The sequence below is a fragment of the Lipotes vexillifer genome, unplaced genomic scaffold (assembly GCF_000442215.2).
Source record: "Lipotes vexillifer unplaced genomic scaffold, Lipotes_vexillifer_v1.1 scaffold147, whole genome shotgun sequence".
In the NCBI taxonomy this organism is placed as follows: Eukaryota; Metazoa; Chordata; class Mammalia; order Artiodactyla; family Lipotidae; genus Lipotes; species Lipotes vexillifer.
In genome coordinates, this window is record NW_006778796.1 from 5271473 (window position 1) to 5295123 (window position 23651).

Below are 23651 nucleotides of genomic sequence, written 5' to 3' on the forward strand. Positions count from 1 at the left end.
GCCGCTGAGCCTGCGCGTCCGGAGCCTGTGCTCCGCAACGGGAGAGGCCACAACAGTGAGGGGCCCGCGTACTGCAAAAAAAAAGAAAAAAAAAAAAAAATATATATATATAGTGAGGGATATACTATCATCAAATCTGTTTTGGAGATCAAGAAAAAAGGCTCATGGATGCTAAAACTGACCTAAGTAGAAGAGCTCATCTTCAAATTCAGAAGTTCTGATTCTACAGCTTGGGATTCTAACCACCATTAGTGGGATAGTGGCTTGATTGTGTCTGAATTACTGACAAAATTTCTGATGTTCATATGCACAGTGTGTGTCTTGGGCGTGTGTGTGTGTGTGTGTGTGTGTGTGTGGAGGGGTACTGCAAGGGCTGCTAGATCCAGTACAAAAGAGACATACCTACTGTATAGCACAGGGAACTCTGCTCAATGTTATGTGGCAGCCTGGATGGGAGGGGCATTTGGGGGAGGATGGATACAACATGTATATGTATGGCTGAGTCTCTTTGCTGTGCACCTGAAACTATCCAAATTGTTAATCGGCTATACTCTTATATAAAATAAAAAGTTAAATAAATAAAATAAGATGTAAATGTCTCTTTTTGGTTGTTATTGACAAAAAGGAGACATTTACATGAGAAAAAGAGACATTTACATTCATTCTGCATTTATTAGTTGAAAAGTCCATATGTGTTCACACTTTCTGCAGCCTGCCATGGGCATGTGTTAAAGAATACAAAGAAGAACTAAATATACTCCTCCTTCTGAGGCTACATTAGCAAGTTGGGCTAAGGTTTTGCCAAATTAAATACAGGATGCTCAGTTACATCTGAAGTTCTGATAAACAAAAGTAATTTATCAAAATCGAAATTTCACTGGGAATCCTGTATTTTTATTTGCTAAATCTGGCTACCTTAAGTTGGGGATGAGAACTGGACCAACAGTGCTAACCATACAAGCTACAGTGAGCAGTAACTTCACACATTTTAATTTTGTAACGTTGTTATCATGTGTCGATAAGATACTTGAGAATTTCTGAATAGTAAAATAGACCTGGTCTGACCCAGAGTACCCTTCTTTCTGCCGTCATTTCTCGGTGATGGTCTCTACTTAGAGTCTGGGGACCTGCTCATATTTCTGTCTATATGAGAATATCATCTTCTTCTTAGTTTCTCCCCTTCTGAGGAGACTTGACTACAGAAACAAGTTCTGCATCTGGCCAAGGGTGGTAATTTGATGCCTACTTGTATTGTTGGAACTAGGAGACAAAGTTAGAAAGTGAAATCGTTGAGGCATGAACAGGAACAAGATGTCTGTGGCTGTAATTTACTACTATAGATAAGTAGTGGACCAGAGGCAGAGAAATTAAGAAAAAAGATGATGTGAAGGATAAACTATGACTTTGCAATTGGTTGGCAAGCAAAGAAATAAATAAGCCTTGGTCCTGAACAAATTAATTTTCCTGGAAAAACAGCTCTTCAGTGGGTCTGGATTCTCGAAAAATATAAATTTCAGTGGGACCAAGATTTTCAACAAATGTAATGTCGGCTGCCGCTTGGGGCTGAGGCCTGACTGAGCGGCGGTGTCTCCCGCAGAGAATTTCCTGCTCCAGTTTTAAGAGCTACTGTTACTTCACCAACGGCACGGAGCGGGTGCGGTACATGACCAGACACATCTATAACCGGGAGGAATACGTGCGCTTCGACAGCGACGTGGGCGAGTACCGGGCGGTGACCGAGCTGGGCCGGCGGACCGCCGAGTACTGGAACAGCCAGAAGGACCTCCTGGAGCAGAGACGGGCCGAGGTGGACACCGTGTGCAGACACAACTACGGGGTTGGGGAGAGCTTCACGGTGCAGCGGCGAGGTGAGCGCGGGGCTGGGCGGCCAGCGGGCGGGGGCGCAGTGCGTGTGAGTGTGTGTTTGAGACAAGGACAGAGACACAGAGACACAGAGACGGGGACAGAGGAGACTGCGTTCGGGAGGCGGGGTGTGTGTAGGGCTGTGAGCAAGTACAAGTTCGACGGGTTGCTGTGAGAGCCTGTTGTCTGGAGACCGTGTGTGATTTTGTCAGTGACTGTGAGAGGGGAGAGAGCGTGTGTGGTGTGCGGAGGCCCGGGAGGGAGGGGAGGTGTGGCGGGAGGGGTGCAGGAGGGAGGCTCCGGGCGTCCTTGGTGGTCCCTGTGGGGGAGGGAGGGGGAGGGGAGGGGATCTGCCCAGGCTCCACATTTAATAGATGGGAAAGGGAAAGGGGAGGGGAGGGGAGGGGGGAAACCCGGCTGGGGTGGGCGGTTAGAGATGCGAGAGGGACTTCAAGGTGTCTATGGTTGGGGGAAAGTTTGCGGGAGGAGAGGTGAGGAAAGTGAAAGGATTGGGAGCCTGTGAGAAGAGTCACAGCGCGTTCTGGGCACACACCCTCTTACTCCTGACACCCCGGAAATAAGTGTGCCGCGTCTGTCTGTGTGTAGGAGCACTTCACTGAGAAAAAGGTGTCGGACTACTTTTTGACAGGTGCGGGCAGGGGAGCCTCTGCGGCACCTCTGATCTTCCTGAGACTTCTTCTAGGTCTAAATTTTTCGCCTTTTTTTTTTCTTAGCCTATATATTTTTACATAGTCGAAATGACTGTGTAATCAGCTTTTGAATTATAATTATGTTAACACACTGATGTTACTATTTTTATAACGCTAATAGTATTCGAGTAGTTACATAATATTTCTTTTTAAAAGTGTAACAATTCACCTCACAATCTCCTTTATCAGATCTTGTTTCAAAGATATATAGTGCCAAGTAGTTTAAAAGTTACATTTTTTATTTTAAATTTATATTTCTTTGATTCCTAAAGTTCTTGAATATCTCTCACATATTTATTGGCCCCTTGTTACTGCTCTAACTATTATTTATTCTCTATTATTTCTGGGGTCCTGGTGTTTTTCTCAGTGATATAGATTCTCTGTGCAGCAAAGTTAACACTGTTGGTATTTGATTCAGCTTTCTCTCCAGTTTGTGGTTTATATTTTGATTCAGTTTATTATTTTCCATGATAGAAATTTAAACATTTTTACTTAATAAAATACACTGCAAAATTGTTAGGAAAGATTTACCATCAATTTTAAACTTACCATTTTAGAGTATTGTAAAAATGTTTTTCACCAAGTTTCTCCATCATTTAAAAAAATTGTGTTTATTAAGGCTGATATTGTCAGAGATTGTCTCAGGCGCTAAGCACACATATTTAATGAGTCCCAGATGCTTGCCTGAACTTATGTGTCAGCTTAAAAAGAGAGACAATGGCAAACTGATAACAATTCCAGTAGTAAATTCACTTGTTTTGCAAAGGAGAGGGATTGATTAGCAGAGTTTAATTATAAGAATTTTTTTTTTAATTAATGATTTTTCTTCCTTCTTTCCTTCTCCTTCAGGACTCATGAGTTTTTTTGGACTTCGACTCAGAGTTAGAGATTCACCTGTGTCTTTCCTTCTTCCAAGGGTAGAACCTTTTCTGAGGTGTTCTAAGGTGTGAGTGCCTGGAGACAGCTTTCCCAGGATTTCATCCTCTGTCTCCACACCCCCCCCCCTGCTGTTCCCTAATTTATCCACTCTGCTTTGAATCATATTTTCTTTCAAATTAAACAAGGGTAATAAATAGCTCTGATATATTGAAGGCTAAATTCCAGCTATGGTTTTACATACCTCAGGTGCATTAATCCTCACATAACCCTAGGAAGTGAAATAGAATTATTATTCTTTTTTATAGGTGAGAAAGATGAGACACAGAGGAATGGAAGAATTCTCCTGGGATGAATCTGTAAGAGACAGAGCCTGGATTTGAACCCAGGCAATATGGATTCAGAAATGACACTTTTAATTAAATGCCTTGCAAAGAGTTGTAAACACATCAACAATAAATAACTACTTCATGCAATGGGGAAAAAAAGACACACAAGTATCCTCAGCATCTCTAAAATCTAATGGGTCCATGCGGTAAGGGTTAAATTCAGGATCATGGTACTAACTCCTAAAGTTGGGCCACATGGCCATCTTTGAGGGAGACCTGCCCAAGGCTGCAGTCTGGGACTGGAGAGTGGATGCAGAAAGGCAGCCAACCAACGAGACTTACTCTGTCTCCCTCACTTATCCCCTCTACCTTTTTCTCTCCTAGTGGCGCCTACAGTGACTGTGTATCCTGCAAAGACACAGCCCCTGCAGAGCCACAACCTCCTGGTCTGCTCTGTGAATGGTTTCTATCCAGGCCACATTGAAGTCAGGTGGTTCCGGAACGGCCAGGAAGAGGAGGCGGGGGTGGTCTCCACAGGCCTGATCCCTAATGGAGACTGGACCTTCCAGACCATGGTGATGCTTGAAACAGTCCCTCAGAGTGGAGAGGTCTACACCTGCCACGTGGAGCACCCCAGCCGGACCAGCCCTGTCACAGTGGAATGGAGTGAGAAGCTGTCTGGCCTCATGAGTCCCTCAGCCACCATGGAGGGGGCTTGCTTACCCCTGAGTGTCAGGTTTCTCCTCTCCCCACAGCATCTGTTCATTTGCTCTATTCTCTCCTATCCTTCAGCTGAGGTTAGGAGGGTAGTCATGTGAATATCCTGTGATAGAAATCCTCTGATATTTATAGATATCCTGTGATAGTTTGTACGAAGACCTGTACCCCCTGAGAAGGCAGTTATGCCTGACAAGCAGAATAGAGGTGTCCCTGTTTTGAGCCTCCCATCTTATCTCACGTCATGGTCACTTCTTTGGCCCTGGGCACCAGTGCCCTTCTTCAGGCTGGGCTCGTACTTCTGCCACTGTTGCTCTGAGTTGTTCATTGTGATCTGAGAAGAGGTGTGTCCTCTACGATGTAGGGACCTCCCTGACATGAAGGGAGTCCCACCTCAGTTCTGCCTTTTATTAGCTCTGCCGCCCTAGACAAGCTCCTTAACCTCATTGAGTTCCTGGCACTTCACCCTTAAGATGTTGAAGTAGTGGCCTTATGTCAAGGCTGTGATATTTAAGTGAGTTTAATTCTCAGTGTGTATCTATCTGCTTAGTGTGATTCTTAAATCTCTTTTCCAGAAATGGCCACTTATTCTATTTCTTCCAGGGCGGGCTTTTTTCCCCCATTGTCACAGTTCTGAATCTCAGAGTCTCAATTAGAGAAGTAAGAATTGGGGTAAAGTATCACTAAAACTAGCTTCTTTTCTCAGGGGCACAGTCTGAATCTGCTCAGAGCAAGATGCTGAGTGGAATCGGAGGCTTTGTTCTGGGTCTGCTCTTCCTTGGGGTGGGGCTGTTCATCTACTTCAGGAATCAGAAAGGTAAGGAGCCTGTTGGCAGCTGAGCCTCCCCACAGACTTTTGGGGGAAGAAATATGACTTTGCTCGGTTAGTTCTCTGTATATCAATGACCCTGTGTAAAGCCTTTCTTTGCTTAGTTGACCTCAAATTTCCTGAAAATCCAGAAATTGACAGTCCGTGGTTAGGTACAGTTACAATATAAGAGGTGATGGCCTGCAGAGATGAAAAAAATGTTAACATGCTTGGAGATTTTGGGTGGAGATCCTGGGGCAAATGCAGGAAGAGACACTAAGACTGATGAAGTTATACTGGTTTTGTGTGACAGAAGCTTCATAGGTTACCAGCTCTCAGTGTCTGCTCTCCTCCCTGCCCTGTCATCATGTGGTTAGGTTGTGCTTTAATGGAAATCTGAGGTGGGGGTCGGGGGTTGGGAACCTTCTGTTTGGGGACAGATTAATCTCCATATATTAAGAAGGATTAATCTCCTTCTCTTTCCCAGGACACTCTGGACTCCAGCCAACAGGTAATGCTCTTTAACTCTCTTTTAGAGACATACTTAGTCTCCCTAGAACAGATGGTAGAGGTGACAAGACAGGTGACAGAAATAATGGGAAAGACCTTGGATCTGAGTTCGGATCAGGCAGTTTCCACTAAAGCTTCTCTCCACTAAACAGAAGGCCTGTTCTCTGAAGTAACTTTGGCTCAGGGAGACTTAAGAATTTGTTTTCCTTCTTAATTCAATGCTTTAACATGAGACCCTGAAAGAAGAGAAAAGAACTGCTTGCAGAGTTAGATCTGGAAACAGCCCTCTCCTCTGTCTTTTGCAGGACTCCTGAGCTGAAGGGAGGATGGTGACACTCAAGCAAAAACCTTCTGTCTCGGCTTCTTCGCAGCATGAAAATGTTTCCTGCTTCGCTGTAATTCTTCCACAACGATAGTACTTCTCAGGATCTAGTTTGCTCTTGGTTGAGTGATCCTGCAGAAAATGTCCTTCTTGATGGCTTCCTCAGCCCCTATCCTTGACCTGGAAGTTTGCAATATTGATCACAATACCTTATCTTCATTTTTTCCTGGTCCCTTTTGTTTTTAACCTTTACTGCCTCCTGTGCATCTGAACTCATCTTCTGCCCACATTCCTTTTTAAAGTCTTTCTCAAATAAATATGGATGAAAATCATCTGCTTCATACAGTTCCAAGGAAGGAAGTAGAAAGAAAAGAAAAAAGGAGAATTGCATCATATAACAATAATGGTTTTCATTAACATTACTGAAATTTGGTCACTTGTGGATCTGAAAGATTTCCTTGCTTCCTTCCCTGTTTTTTCCTTGGGTTTTCTGTATTCTCTAATTAGGAATGTTTTCCTGAACTAGAATAAAAACCTTGTTGAAACCATTTCATGGTTGTCTCCTACATCTTTGCATTCTCAAAGACAAGCATGCAAGTTTCTTCACACCGTGGGATACAGAAAGGGGCAAAAAATATAAGAAATACAGGTGACTTGTAAGGATGTGATGCCCTGACAATTTTTGTAAAATCATGTTCTTTTTTCCTTGTTTTTTTTTTTTTTTTTTGAAGAAAATATCTAATCCTGGGTACTTCTTGAATTCCTCTTTTATTAGACTAATGGTGGGCTTCAACACTTCAGTCTTTTACTGTCTCTCAGATAAAAGGTAGTGGCATGCCGACTCTTTGGCTGAGATGCATTCTTCCGCATAAATAGGGTTCAGAAGGCCTTCAGGACAAAAAGCCAAAACTATTGGAAAAGGTACATTTCTGAGACCCTCCAGATTGTGCAGTAAACTTACTGTCTGTTACGGGAAAATCCTTAATGGACCTTATCTTAGCAGAAATGAGGGACAGTGCTGGGAAAGAAAAGGGATTATATAAATTCACTGATGTACATCCAAACAGTGAAATACTCTGCAGCTGGAGGAAAAAATGAGAATAACCTGCTACGGAATAATATCCAAAATGCCCTTTCAGTATGTACAGGGCTGTGTGTATAGTACACAACACTTTGTTTAATAAGATAGAGGAGAATAGGAATATATAGATACACCATTCATTTTATCTGTTTATCTATTTTTCTATCTATCATCTAACTATCTATCACCTGGTTTTGTTTGTAAATAGAAATAATGGAAGGATTTTTTAAATGGTTGCCTATAAGGCAAAAGAAGGGAATAGGTTAAATAGGACAGAGGTGAAAGCTGGACTTTTCCTAATATGTCTTCTTAGTAGTTTTAACTTGAGGCCCATTCAAATATTTTATGTAATAAAAAATTTAAATCAAAAGTTTAAAAAGGTGATACATAAAAACTGAAAACAAACTGCAAGGATATAAACTGTTGGTGGAAAAATAATTAATCAATAGTCAATCTAAGAAAGAGAATTTTATTCCAGCCAAACTGATGACTATAACCTGTGAGATAGTCTTTCAGAAACCTCTGAGGACTGTTCCACCCATTAGAGGTCAAAGCACAGTTACATAAATTTTTGAGACAAAGGGTTATACATCGAAGTAACATACTGGCAGTTTACAGAGTCCAGCAAGGCAAGTAATGGGTCATTGTGACCCCTTACAGAATTAAGGAATGAATGTTATTTCCTAAGGAACTACTTTGCTGACACCAGGAGAAAATTGCTTTTTTTTTTTCTTTTTGGGTGAATAGGCATTCCGATGTCTTATAATGGGATATAGCTAATGTATAATGCACAACGCACACAAAAGGGGGAGAGATAGTGGCTCAAATGGCAGAAAGATTTTATGTCAAATTTTTCCTGTCCTGCCTTAAAATAATTTTGTTACTGAGTCTAAGCTCATACAGCTTGCCACACAACAGGCCAATCAATTGAGAGACAAGGTGTTGGAGCCAGGAGTAGGGACTTTATCTGGAAAAAACCAGCAGCCCAAGAAGATGGTGGACTAATGTCCTAAAGAACCATCTTGCCTGGGTTTGCATGCTAGTTTCTTTTATAAAGCCAAGAAGGGGAGGTGAGGAGGTAAAGTTAAAAAGGCAATAGATTGCTGCAAATACTTCCTGGTCCTAGCCAGACTCTGGAGGGGTCTGCAGCCATTCACAGGTGGGTCTGGTCAGGATGTTTCCTGTGAGCTAAACTAAGGTATTTTAGCTTAATGCTCAGGCCTGGGGGTCAGGGTTCTTAGAGATGGGCCATTATGCATGTTTTAAGCTATAGGCAACCTCTCTTTAGTGATTACCTTGAGCAAAGGCAGTAGAATGCAAAGGTTAAAGAAAAAGACCCCAATATGGAATCAGACTTGTTCTTTCCTATTACAGTTTACTCTCATCAAAAGAAACTTGACAAAAAGTTTATGATGGGAAACAAGCTAGAAAAGTAAATCAAACTTTCTTTGACCTTTTATAAAACACTGTGGATCTACAACTGTAAATCAGTATATAGTTCTAAATTCCAAAGACTTCAATAATATAAAGGAATTGGATAGGTTTCAAAGAAAGCACTAAATGGGTTAAGAAGATGGTGGCTTCTGCTATCTATTCCATCCTAAGAGTCAGTTATAAATGTAAATCAACTCTAAAGAGTGGATAATTCAGAAGTTTATTTTAAAGTGACGGTCATTTGAACACAATGTCAGAGAAAGTCAAAGAACAGGAATTGTGTGATCAAAAGATTTGAGAGGTATGCTAGGGCCAGAGGTTAGTGAAGCATGGGGCACCTGGTGTAAAGATTAAGTTAAAATATAGCTTGGTGAAATCTATTATCTTTTAGCTACAGAAGATGGATCTTGGCCCCTAATCTCACAGAAATGGAATAATGTCTGATAGTGGGGATTTGTAAGCAACCCCTAAAATCATACCTCTCAAATCTTTTGATCACACACTGCCTCACCTAACATTGTTGATTCTTTTCTTAGACTAAAGAAGTTGGAAAGAATAATAAGCAAATAATGGGTGACTAGACCCTTTCCACAGCTTCCCCTTCAGTAATCCTGTGAGAAAACTATGTGAACAAGATAACATCTGGAGGAAGATCACAGGAGGCAGCAAGTCTGCACAGAATGGAAAATGATGAAGAAGCTAACCCCTTACCTTAATGATCAACTGAGATTATTTCCCCTTTTCCCTTTAAAAACTGTCATGGCTGAGCAGAGTCTTCAGAGTTTTTGCTTGAACACAAGTCTGCCTCCTCCCACCGCAAGTTGCCAGCCTCCTGAATAAAGCAAATTTTCCTTTCCATCCAACACTTGTGGTCCAGGTATTGGCTCTTGAGCAGTGAGCAGCCAAACCTAAGTATGGTAGCATTCATTGTGGTGGCGTGGGAAACTGGGAAGTAGATAGAAGGCAGAAAAACATCTCTATAGATTCATGCAAACAAATGTAAGTAAAGAAATTAAAGATGTGAACCATCTTTACCAAATTTTTATTTATAATTGACACATTTTGACTACATCCAATAGCCACAATGTATGTATTTCCTTAAGTTTTACAAAGAACATCTACAAAATAAACCATACTTTATGGCCATAAAACAAGTTGCACAGAACTTCACAGGAATAAAATCTCACAGAATATATTCTCCGACAACAATATAATTAAATTACAATCAATAAGATTGAGAAAATAGCCAAGTTTTTGGAAGTGAAGTAATATACTTCTAAATAATCCATGGCTTATGAAAGAATAAATAAGATGAGAAATTAGAAAATATTTTAAAGAAATATTAAAACAGGTTTTCAAAATTTGTGACATGAAACCAAAACTGTCCCTAGAGAGGAATTTATAGGTTTAAATGCTTAAATTATAAAAGGGGAAATATATAAAAATCAGAGATCTGAAAGCTTAAGTTAAGAATCAGGAAAAATAGGTAGCTAGAGGGAGGCAGGTACATAGCACAGGGATATCAGTTAGGTGCTTTGTGACCACCTGAAGGGGTGGAATAGTGAGGGTGGGAGGGAGAGGCAAGAGGGAGGGATATGGGGATATATGTATACATACAGCTGATTCACTTTGTCATACAGTAGAAAATAACACAACATTGTAAAGCAATTATACTCCAATAAAGATGTTAAAAAACATTAAAAATAAATTTAAAAAAAAGAATTAGGAAAAAGTGAATTTAACTAAAAAAAAGTAGAAGAACTGAAACAGAAAAAGTAAGAGAGGAAATTGATATAATTGAAAATCAATGTATATTAAAGAAAATCAACGGAGCCAGAAGATTTTCCTTTTCTTTTTCAGATAAACTTGCAAGACTGATAAGGAAGATAAACAGAAAAAATCCAAATTACAAATTATTAACATCTGGAATGAAAAAGATGGCATTCTTACAGATCCTATAGGAATTAAAAATATACTAAGAGAATATTATAAAGAATTTTGTGGGGCTTCCCTGGTGGTGCAGTGGTTAAGAATCCACCTGCCAATGCAAGGGACACGGGTTCATGCCCTGGTCTGGGAAGATCCCACATGCCGTGGAGCAACTGAGCCCACGTGCCACAGCTACTGAAGCCTGTGCTCCTAGAGCCCATGTCCCACAACAAGAGAAGCCACAGCAGTGCGAAGCCCACGCACCACAATGAAGAGTAGCTCCCACTCGCTGCAACTAGAGAAAGCCGGTGTGCAGCAATGAAGACCCAACACAGCCAAAAATAAATAAATAAATAAATAAATAAATAATAAATAAAAGAAAAAGAAAAAAAAGAATTTTGTGGCAGCAGATTTGATATTTTAGATGAAATTTATTGAAAGACAACAAATTTCATGATCTATTTGTGCATTAACAAATCATTCTCAAACTTAGTGGCTTTAAAACTACAGCTATTTGATGATTTTTCACAGTTCTGAGAGTTGGTTGAGCTTAGTGGGTGGTTTTCATTGAGGGTCTCTCACATGGCTGCAGTCAGACAGTAGCTGGGGCTGGGGTCCTCTGGAGACTCATCTGAGACACTGAGACACTCTCTCCCTCTGCATGAAGTTCCAGTGCCTCTAATGTGGCCTATGTGGTCCCATCAGATATGAAGACAAACTTCTTTCCTGATAGCTCAGGACTCCCAAGAGAGCAAAGTAAAAGCTGCAAGACTTTTCTAGACTTAGCCTCAGAAATTGTGTGGTATCATTTCCACAACATTCTAATGGTCTAAGTGAGTACAGGTCCAGTGCTGATTTAAGGGAAGGGAAAATACAATCTACCTCTCCATGAGATGAATGGCAAATAATTTGCATCCATCTGTTTTTATTTTTAACATCTTTATTTGAGTATAATTGCTTTACAATAGTGTGTTAGTTTCTGCTTTATAACAAAGTGAATCAGCTATACATCAGCTATACAAATATCCCCATATCTCCTCCCTCTTGTGTCTCCCTCCCACCTTCCCTATCCCACCCCTCTAGGTGGTCACAAAGCACGGAGCTGATCTCCCTGTGCTATGTGGCTGCTTCCCACTAGCTATCTATTCTACATTTGGGAGTGTATATAAGTCCATGCCACTCTCTCACTTCGTTCCAGCTTACCCTTCCCCCTGCCTGTGTCCTCAAGTCCATTCTCTACATCTGCGTCTTTATTCCTGTCCTGCCTCTAGGTTCTTCAGAACCATTTTTTTTTTATTTGAGATTCTGTATATATGTGTTAGCATACAGTATTCGTTTTTCTCCTTCTGACTTACTTCACTGTGTATGACAGACTCTAGGTCCATCCACCTCACTACAAATAACTAAATTTCATTTCTTTTTATGGCTGAGTAATATTCCATTGTATATATGTGCTACATCTTCTTTATCCATTCATCTGTCGATGGACACTTAGGCTGCTTCCGTGTCCTGGTATTGTAAATAGAGCTGCAATGAACGTTGAATTTGCACCCATCTTTAATCTACTCCACAAATTTACCAAACCTGACTCAAAAATAGACAATCTGTACAGTCTTACAGGTGATAAGGCAATTGCATCTATTACTAAAACCATCCCTTAAAGAAAATTCAAGGCCCAGTTTGCTGCAATGTTGAATTCTACTAAATATTTTTAATCCATCTGCAATTGGTTTTTATTGAAATTTGTGTAGGTGTCACAGTATATTTTCTCAAATGGACATTTAAATGACTTAGTAGGGTTTTTTCCACACGTTGCTTTGCAGTGCCACCATAAACCAGAGCACTGTCTTTGGGAAAATATTTATTTCTAAAATTTCTGTTTTGTTGTCTAGTTTGTCTGCACTGGAGTTAACATCACACTATGTTCATTAACATGCTACAATATATTAACTAGTATAGCTAATACCACACAATGTTAATTAACATTAACATTTTATTATAATTAGCATTTTCTTATCTTGAACTCAAGTTCTTCCAGTTTGTTCTTATTTTTCAAAATTTCCTTGGCTAATCAAACACTTTAGTAGTTACATATGAATTTCAAATTCAGCTTGACAATCCTTCCCAAACCCACCATACACACAAAAGAAAACAAAAGAAACAGGAATCAAACAAAACAAGCAAGCAGGGAAACAAAGGAAATGTTACGTGTGTAAGCTTATGTCTTAAAACTGGTGTTCAGATTGGTTTAAATTATTTGATTTTTTCGGCTGATAATGTGTAGCGTTAAGGGAGTGGTCCACAGAATGTAGAATCAGACAGGAAGTAATATAGTTGAGTGATTTATATATTTATCATTCTTCTTTTTTCACTTTTGGATGTTTGGGAGTTCTACACTATCATTATTATTATTGTTTGATCATGACTCTAGAAATGACAGCATACAAACTTTAGTCCAATATGAACCAATATTTTTATCCAACTTCTGAGTAACACAAGGATCTTGGAACGATTTAACAGCTTATACTCTTTCTCAATTTATATATTATTGTTTTGGCTATTTAAGTTTTAAACTCCACAGGATAACATTAGTATTGCTTTATAACTGATATGTTTTAGAATGACCCACGTATTTACTGTTCCCTTCATTCTTCATTTCTTATTTCATCCCAGACTTTCTATCTGGGGTTACTTTCCTTCTGCCTGCAATATATACATCTTTCAAATTTTCTACATTAAATCTGTTGGTGGTAAATGATCTTGACTTTTGTTTTGCTGAAACTGTTTTCCTCATTCATGAAACATAGCCACTGAGTATAAAATTCCAGATGGGCAACTATTTTCACTGGGCCCAGTGAAAACACCACTGTACTATTTCTGGTTTCTATTATTGCTGCCACAGACCAGCAGTTAGTGTATTCTTCTCCCTTTGAAGATAATCTGTATTTTCCCCCCTCTGACTGCTTTAACATATGCTCTGTATTAGTTATACTCTGGTTTTATTAGAGTATCTAGGCGTTTTCCTTTTTATTTATATTGCTTCTGATATTTTGAACTTTAAATATGTGAATTGGTGTTTCATTAGTTCTGGAAGCTATTTTTAGAAGAGGTAAGCAGCATCATCAATATTCAGGAAACATTTTTCAACCGCTTCAGTCCCTGATATTAGTTAGATTCTGGCTGGCTGACTGTGGCATAGATCCAATTACTTTCTAGAGGAACATTTGATTTATTACCAGGTGGTGATTACCATGGTTACCACAGTGGAATGCTGCACCTTCTTTCTAACAGCTACTGTATACAACTGTAGGATATCTATATAGCAGGCTTTTCATACCAGTGGGATGCCTCATGCCACTGATTGGGGGATGGTGCTGTAATGATTCATGGTAACAAAATGGCCTTGGAGTTTAATGTCTGTTTCTTTTCATGTTGACCACATGTACCACTGTAAAAAGATCAGAACATTGTGACCCAGTTACTTTTGGGTAGTTTTGTAACATAAACAGTATCAAAGTATATGATCTGCAAAGTTCCATGTTTGAGGTTGGATAATGAATTGAAGATGATGCTAAAACATCAGTTCTCAACTTCAGACTTTCCATAGGAGCTGAAATCTAGGAATGCTTACACAAAAAACTTCTTATACTACAGAACCCTTTACTACTATTCTACTGTTAATCTCAGAGATCACAGTTTTGTGAGTTTGGAGATAATATTCAGACACAGTTAGGGGTGATGTGTAATATACCTATTGAGGATATTTTCATCTTTCTGATCAGGGTAAATGACATGCTGATGTTTATTCTCTGTTGAATCCATGCAGAAACCACTAGAAAGCATTCTGCCAAAGGTTACAGGGGCACGAAGATGTTTGACGTTTAGCATTAAAAGAACATTTTCATTGAACTCTTTGAAGACTGTATCAGACTGCAAGACTGGAAAGTTTCTGAGTTTCTACCTTAGTATAAATTTCAAACCTTGGGGTCTATCCAGTAAAGAGAGAACTATCATATTAATTTGTGCCCTATGAGATAAACCTGAATTGTCCAGGTTTCCTGATTTTATTTTGGGGCAAATTTGTACAGTCACAATTTCTAAAACTTCTTGGTTAGGAAAGCTGTGGAGAATTTGATTACATCTCTTCAATTTTCCCAAGGCGTTTTATATTTAGACTTCACAGGTGATGCTATAACAGTGATTTGCCAGAAGTGTGCCACAAGTTTTCCCAACATTTCATGGCCTATTTGAACATTGTTGAAACTACTGAGAAATTTACAACATACTTGACAGTGTGAATCTATTCCATGTAGTGGCTTTATCTTTAATAGAGAGGGTGACTAGAGGTACCCTCAGAAGCCTATCTAGGTATACATTCCAGTGGATTGTCCATATATGAGCATAACAAGGAGTTTGTTTTGGATGGCCTGAAAACACATGACTGTAAAACTCTAGGTGAAATGATCATGGTCAGACTAGAGATATTGCAATTAATAATAGCAGTAGCACTGAAGGAAGTGCTGACAGTTAAAACAGGTTAGTGTTTAACTCCTGTTCTGGAAGGAAATAAACCAACTGCTATGTATTTTCCCCAGATGGCTGAATCAGTTCCTATAGGACTGATTCTTGTTATGCTTTTGTGTTTTTCATAGCTTAGGATTTGTAAAAGCAGTAAGTATTGCTTATTGTAAAAGAAACAAGTTTTGACAGTGTCCTCTTTAACTATATTTCAGAAGAAACATAATAACTATTAGAAATTTTAAGTTTCTCCAAAAGTGAGGAATACTTATTGCTTTCTTCTGCTTTGGTTATTAGAAAGTAATTTTCGTGTGGTTAATAATGTAGTGCTCCTCTGAAAGGTTTTTCTTTAAGGTCAGATCCCAAATTCTGAACTATAGAGACTGATAGGGTACCTTTTGCACCCAGATCATCTTTAGCATCTCTAGATGGATGTTTAATAATACCAATTTTTGCACATTTATTTTGCTTGTGGAATAGACATATGACTAAATTACGGATGCTAGCAATTAGTAAGGGCTGTATGCTTCAACGTTTTCAAAATGCTCTACAATACTGAAAGAACTGATTTGTTTGATAGGCACACCATGCAGGAAGAGATGTCAGGACAAAGGGAGTAGCTCTTTCTCCCACTTAGGGAGAATAATTACTGGTAAGTTTACTTTTCAAGAGTAGAAATAGAAACTTGTTTATCTATGGGATGAACTATTAGCAAAGGAACTGCTAAAAGATATCATTTATTTTGAATGAAATAGACAACATTTAAGACACACATCTGGAACTACTGAGCGGTTGCTAGTGAAAAACCAAAGTGAAATTTGGAAAAACAATCTGGCCAGTATTGTACTGAATAAAGGCAAACTTTGCCACAGCACAATTAACACAAGGTCTAAATCAAAGAGAAAGAAAACTAATACTCTTCCTACACACAATATTAATGGAGGGGCCTATGAGATTTGTAGTTGTCTCTCTGCGACTATTCAATGGCCAACATCCTGGTTATTTAAGAAAAAGTGCTGGGATGAAGTATTATAAAACAAACGTAAATTGAGTTAAAGAACAGCATTGGGAAGTTGAAGAAGCCCTGTCAACTGACTTAGTTAGCACCATGGTGTAAAGACTGGCTCCATCCTAAGTTCCTAATGGAAGACATCCCTGAGATCTCACTGGAAGTAGATTTACCAAGCCTGCTGAGGGCTAACGTGGTCTGTAAATGGCAGTTGTCTGCCCAGGTTACATGTCTTTCATGGTAAGAAGAAATTGGGTATGTTTATCCATTTCTTATTAATATTTTTTCCTTATATAAGGTACCACTGAGTTTCTTCTCCCTAAGTTCCAGATTAGTGGTGGTTATCTTTCTGAAGCTACAAAAAATATTCTGAGACTACTTGGACAAGAGACAGATGTTCTATGCTAACTGGCTTGCTGACAACTAAAAGCCCATTTCCCCCAATTTATTGCAACCTTTACAGATTCCTACAAGTGAGTCATATTCTGTGACAATTGATAAGACTCAAGACATTCTGTAATGCTATAAATTTCAATCTGCCTCTTGTTCAAAAGAAAACAAAACTGTATACCTCTAATGTCACTTGCTTGTTTCCAAGAATGTTGTGATTTATTTTCCATTAAAACAAACTGCTTGTCTCATGCAATAAGAGCAGAGACTAGAACATCTGTACTGATAACCACTTTCTTCCAGGAACCAAATTCCCTGCCTTTTCATCAGAAAATAAGCCTTTATTTGACACTTCTCTCACACAGCAGGAGTTGAACAGGATTGCTTCTCCTCTTGCTTTATGTGAAGAAGTTCAGCCTCGAGATCACCTGCAGGACTGATGGTTTGGTTACAGCTGCTGCATTGTTTCACCTGAGCTTTCTTTATACTAAATTGGCACCAAAGAAAGGTTGAAGAAAAGCAGCACATTTTTTACTCATAAATTTGTACAACGTAACAGAATTTAAGTCTCAGTCATTGGTTATTTCTTTTTAAAAAGAAATTTGCATGATTTGTAAGTTGTATGTCACCTTTATAAGAACAAGTTTTGACAGTGTCCTCTTTAACTATATTTCAGTATGTTCTTGAAATAGCATTACTATTTTTTTAACTTCTTTATTGGAGTATAATTGCTTTGCGGTGGTGTGTTAGTTTCTGCTTTATAATAAAGTGAATCAGCGAAACGTATATATATATCCCCATACCCCTCTCCCTCCCACCCTCCCTATCCCACCCCTCTAGGTGGTCACAAAACATGGGGCTGATCTCCCCGTACTATGCGGCTGCTCCCCACTAGCTATCTATTTTACATTTGGTAGTGTATATATGTCCAAGCCACTCTCTCACTTCATCTCACCTTCACCCTGCCTACGTCCTCAAGTCCATTCTCTATGTCTGCGTCTTTATTCCTGTCCTGTCCATAGGTTCTTCAGAGCCTCTTTTTTTTTTTTTTAGATTCCGTATATATGTGTTAGCATACAGTATTCATTTTTCTCCTCCTGACTTACTTCACTCTGTATGACAGACTCTAGGTCCATCCACCTCACTACAAATAACTCAATTTCATTTCTTTTTAGGGCTGAGTAATATTCCATTGTATATATGTGCCATATCCTCTTTATCCATTCATCTGTCAGTGGACACTTAGGTTGCTTCCATGTGCTGGCTATTGTAAATAGACCTGCAATGAACTTTGTGGTACATGACCCTTTTTGAATTATGGTTTTCTCAGGGTGTATGCCCAATAGTGGGATTGCTGGGTCGTATGGTAGTTCTATTTATAGTTTTTTAAGGAATCTCCATAGGGTTCTCCATGGTGGCTGTATCAATTTACATTCCCACCAACAGTGCAAGAGGGTTCCCTTTTCTCCATACCCTAACCAACATTTATTGTTTGTACATTTTTTGATGATGATCATTCTGACCAGTGTGAGGTGATTCCTCATTGTACTTTTGACTTGCATTTCTCTGATGATTAGTGATGTTGAGCATCCTTTCATGTGTTTGTTGGCAATCTGTATATCTTCTTTGGAGAAATGTCTGTTTAGCTCTTCTGCCCATTTCTGGATTGGGTTGTTTGTGTTTTTGATAAAGAACTGCATGAGCTGCTTGTATATTTTGGAGATTAATCCTTTGTCAGCTGCTTCATTTGCAAATATTTTCTCCCATTCTGAGGGTTGTCTTTTCGTCTTGTTTATGGTTTCCTTTGCTGTGCAAAAGCTTTGAAGTTTCATTGGTCCCATTTGTTTATTTTTGTTTTTATTTCCATTACTCTAAGAGATGGGTCAAAAGGGAACTTGATGTGATATATGTCATAGAGTGTTCTGCCTATGTTTTCCTCTAAGAGTTTTATAGTGTCTGGCCTTACATTTAGGTCTTTAATCTATTTGGAGTTTATTTTTGTGTGTGGTGTTAGAGAGTGTTCTAATTTCATTCTTTTATGTGTAGCTGTCCAGTTTTCCCAGCACCACTTACTGAAGAGGCTGTCTTTTCTCCATTGTATGTTCTTGCCTCCTTTATCAAAGATAAGATGACCATATGTGTGTGAGCTTATCTCTGGGCTTTCTATCCTCTTCCATTGATCTATATTTCTGTTTTTGTGCCAGTACCATACTATCTTGATTACTGTAGCTTTGTAGTATAGTCTGAAGTGAGGGAGCCTGATTCCTACAGCTCCATTTTTCTTTCTCAAAATTGCTTTGCCTATTCAAGGTCTTTTGTGTTTCCATACAAATTGTGAAATTTTTTGTTCTAGTTCTGTGGAAAATGCTATTGGTAGTTTGATAGGGATTGCATTGAATCTGTAGATTGCTTTGGGTAGTATAGTCATTTTCACAACGTTGATTCTTCCAATCCAAGAACATGGTTTACTGCTCCATCTGTTTGTATCATTTTGAATTTCTTTGATCAGTCTCTTATAGTTTTCTGCATACAGGTCTTTTGTCTCCTTAGGTAGGTTTACTCCTAGGTATTTTAATTCCTTTTGTTGCAATGGTAAATGGGAGTGTTTCCTTAATTTCTCTTTCAGGATTTTCATCATTAGTGTATAGGAATGTAAAAGATTTCTGTGCATTAATTTTCTATCCTGCTACTTTACCAAATTCATTGATTAGCTCTCGTAATTTTCTGGTAGCATCTTTAGGATTCTCTATGTATAGTATCATGTCATCTGCAAAGAGTGACAATTTTATTTCTTCTTTTCTGATTCGGATTCCTTTTATTTCTTTTTCTTCTCTGATTGCTGTGTCTAAAGCTTCCAAAACTATGTTGAATAATAGGGGTGAGAGTGGACAACTTTGTCTTGTTCCTGATCTTAGATGAAATGGTTTCAGATTTTCAGCATTGAGAATGATATTGGCTGTGGTTTTCTCATATATGGCCTTTATAAAATTGAGGTAAGTTCCCTCTGTGCCTGCTTCCTGGAGAGTTTTTATCATAAATGGGTGTTGAATTTTGTCAAAAGTTTTTTTTTGTTGTTGTTGTTGTTGTTGTACGCGGGCCTCTCACTGCTGCGGCCCCTCCTGCTGCGGAGCACAGGCTCCGGACGCACAGGCTCAGCGGCCGTGGCTCACGAGCTCAGCTACTCCACGGCATGTGGGATCTTCCCAGACCAGGGCACGAACCTGTGTCCCCTGCATCGGCAGGCGGACTCTCAACCACTGTGCCACCAGGGAAGCCCTTGTCAAAACTTTTTTCTGCATCTATTGAGATGATCATATGGCCTTTCTCCTTCAATTGGTTAATATGGTTTATCACATTGATTGATTTGCATAAATTGAAGAATTCTTGCATTCATGGGATAAAGCCCACTTGATCATTGTGTATGATCCTTTTAATGTGCTGCTGGATTCTGTTTGCTAGTATTTTGTTGAGGATTTTCACATCTTTGTTCATCAGTGATATTGGCCCTTAGTTTTATTTCTTTGTGACATCTTTGTCTTGTTTTGGTATCAGGGTGATGGTGGCCTTGTAGGATGAGTTTGGAAGTGTTCCTCCCTCTGCTATATTTTGGAAGAGTTTGAGAACGATAGGTGTTAGCTCTTCTCTAAATGTTTGGTAGAATTCACCTGTGAAGCCATCTGGTCCTGGGCTTTTGTTTGTTGGAAGATTTTTAATCACAGTTTCAATTTCAGTGCTTGTGGTTGGTCTGTTTATATTTTCTATTTCTTCCTTGTTCAGTCTTGGAAGCTTGTGCTTTTCTAAGAATTTGTCCATTTCTTCCAGGTTGTCCATTTTATTGGCATTAGAGTTGCTTGTAGTAATCTCTCATGATCCTTTGTATTTCTGCAGTGCCATTTGTTACTTCTCCTTTTTCATTTCTAATTCTATTGATTTGAGGCTTCACCCTGTTTTTATTGATGAGTCTGGGTAATGGTTTATCAATTTTGTTTATCTTCTCAAGGAACTCGTTTTTAGGTTTATTGATTTTGCTATCATTTCCTTCATTTCTTTTTCATTTATTTCTCATGTGATCTTTATGATTTCTTTCCTTCTTTTAACTGTGGTTTTTTTTTTTTGTTGTTGTTCATCTCTCTCTAATTGCTTTAGGTGTAAGGATAGGTTGCTTATTTGAAATTTTTCTTGTTTCTTGAGGTAGGATTGTATTGCTATAAACTTCCCTCTTAGAACTGATTTAGCTTCATCCCATAGGTTTTGGGTTATCGTGTTTTCATTGTCATTTGTTTCTAGGTATTTTTTGATTTCCTCTTTGATTTCTTCAGTGATCTCTTGGTGATTTGGTAGCGTATTGTTTAGCCTCCACATGTTTGTATTATTTAGTTTTTTTCCTATAATTGATATCTATTCTTATAGCATTGTGGTCGGAAAAGATACTTGATACCATTTCCATTTTCTTAAATTTACCAGGGCTTGATTTGTGACCCAAGATACGATCTATTCTGGAGAATGTTCCATGTGCACTTACGAAGAAAATGTATTCTGTTGTTTTTGGATGGAATGTCCTGTAAATATCAATTAAGTCCATCTTGTCTAATTTGTCATTTAAAGCTTGTGTTTCGATCCATATTAAACCCAGTTGTAAAGATGCATCCAGTGCTCATGGGCTCTAAGGCTCTTTTGATCAAAGGAGATGAAACTTGAAGATGTAAATATGTTCCTATTCAGTGTCCCAGATGGGTCAAATTGTTGCCAGAACAGATCACATTTTCCTCATTTGGATATTAAAGATGATAGGGTGTACTGAGAATTAATCCAAACAAGTTTAATGAAGCCTTCCTTCCTTCCCTGCATGGTGATCAAGACATTTTTATTGATGGGGTTGTTACTTGTAGTAGAGCCTTGAATGGGGATATGGTGGTTGTGAAGCTGCCTCCAGAGGAGCAGTGGAAGCCTATTTGCTGAGAGGGTCTTAGTGCTCCAGCTGGATGTCAGGCCTGTGCCTCTGAGGTGGGAGAGCCAAGTTCAGGACATTTTTCCACCAAAGACCTCCTGGTGCCATGAAATATTAAATGGTGAAAGCTCTCCCAGAGATCTCCATCTCAATGCTAAGACCCAGCTCCACTCAACAACCAGCAAGCTACAATGCTGGACACCCTATGCCAAACAATGAGCAAGACAGGAACACAACCCTACCCATTAGCAGTGAGGCTGCCTAAGATCATAAAAAGGTCACAAACACCCCAAAACACACCACTGGCTGCTGTCTGGCCCATCAAAAATACAAGATACAGCCTCACCCACCAAAACACAGGCACCAGTCCCCTCCACCAGGAAGTCTACACAACCCACTGAACCAACCTTAACCACTGGGGGCACACACCAAAAACAACGGGAACTACAAACCTGCAGGCTGCGAAAAGGAGACCCCAAACACAGTAAGATAAGCAAAATGAGAAGATAGAAAAACACACAGCAGATGAAGTAGCAAGGTAAAAACCCACCAGTCCAAACAAATAAAGAGGATATAGGCTGTCTACCTGAAAAAGAATTCCGAGTAATGATAGTAAAGATGATCCAAAATCTTGGAAATAAAATGGAGAAAATACAAGAAACGTTTAACAAGGACCTAGAAGAACTAAAGAGCAAACAAACAATGATGAACAGCACAATAAATGAAATTAAAACTTCTCTAGAAGGAATCAATAGCAGAATAACTGAGGCAGAAGAACGGATAAGGGACCTGGAAGATAAAATAGTGGAAATAAGGACCACACGGCAGAATAAAGGAAAAAGAATGAAAAGAACTGAGGACAGTCTCAGAGACCTCTGGGACAATATTAAAGGCACCAACAATTGAATTATAGGGGTCCCAGAAGAAGAGAAAAAGAAAGGGACAGAGAAAATATTTGAAGAGATTATAATCGAAAACTTCCCCAATATGGGAAAGGAAATAGTCAATCAAGTCCAGGAAGCACAGAGAGTCCCATACAGGATAAATCCAAGGAGAAAAATGCCCAGACACATACTAACCAAATTATCAAAAATTAAATACAAAGGAAAAAATATTAAAAGCAGCAAGGGAAAAATAACAAATAACATATAAGGGAATCCTCATAAGGTTAACAGCTGATCTTTCAGCAGAACCTCTGCAAGTTAGAAGGAAGTAGCAGGACATATTTAAAGTGATGAAAAGGAAAAACTTACAACCAAGATTACTCTCTCCAGCAAAGATCTCATTCAGATTCGATGGAGAAACTAAAAACTTTACAGACCAGCAAAATCTAAGAGAATTCAACACCATCAAACCAGTTTTATAACAAATGCTAAAGGAATTTCTCTAGGCAGGAAACACAAGAGAAGGAAAAGACCTAGAATAACAAACCCAAAACAATTAAGAAAATGGTAATAGGAACATACATATTGATAATTACCTTAAATGTAAAAAGGTAAAATGGTGCAACCAAAAGACATAGACTGGCTGAATGGATACAAAAACATGACCCATATATATGCTGTCTACAAGAGACCCACTTCAGCCCTAGAGACACAGAGAGACTGGAAGTGAGGTGATGGAAAAAGATATTCCATGCAAATGGATATCAGAAGAAAGCTGGAATAGCAATTCTCATATCAGACAAAATAGACTTTAAAATAAAGACTCTTACAAGAGTCCAAGACGGACACTACATAATGATCAAGTGATAAATCCAGGAAGAAAATATAGCATTTTAAATATTTATGCACCCAACATAGGAGCACCTCAATCCATAAGGCAAATGCTAACAGCCATAAAAGGGTAAATCACTAGTGACAGAATCATAGTGGGGGACTTTAACACCCCACTTTCACCAATGGACAGATCAACCAAAATGAAAATAAGTAAGGAAACACAAGCTTTAAATGACACATTAGACAAGATGGACTAAATTGATATTTATAGCACATTCCATCCAAAGACAACAGAATACACTTTTTTCTCAAGTGCTCATGCAATATTCTCCAGGATAGATCATATCTTGGGTCACAAATCAAGCCATGGTAAATTTAAGAAAATTGAAATCATACAAGTATCTTTTCTGACCACAACACTATGAGACTAGATATCAATTAGAGGAAAATTTCTGCAGAAACTACAAATACATGGAGGCTAAACAATAC

General features: G+C 38.9%; 1 protein-coding gene across 1 annotated transcript in view; it reads left to right on the plus strand.

The window, feature by feature from the left end:
- Positions 1-6208, plus strand: part of LOC103087452 (DLA class II histocompatibility antigen, DR-1 beta chain-like) — a 66528-nt gene extending 60320 nt beyond the window's left edge. The window contains exons 3-6 of the mRNA XM_007451938.1: positions 4163-4444; positions 5202-5312; positions 5791-5814; positions 6119-6208. Of these exons, the coding sequence (XP_007452000.1) occupies positions 4163-4444; positions 5202-5312; positions 5791-5814; positions 6119-6132 (431 nt within the window). The 3' untranslated portion in view covers positions 6133-6208. The remainder of the gene's footprint in view (positions 1-4162; positions 4445-5201; positions 5313-5790; positions 5815-6118) is intronic.
- Positions 6209-23651: the final 17443 nt, after the last annotated feature.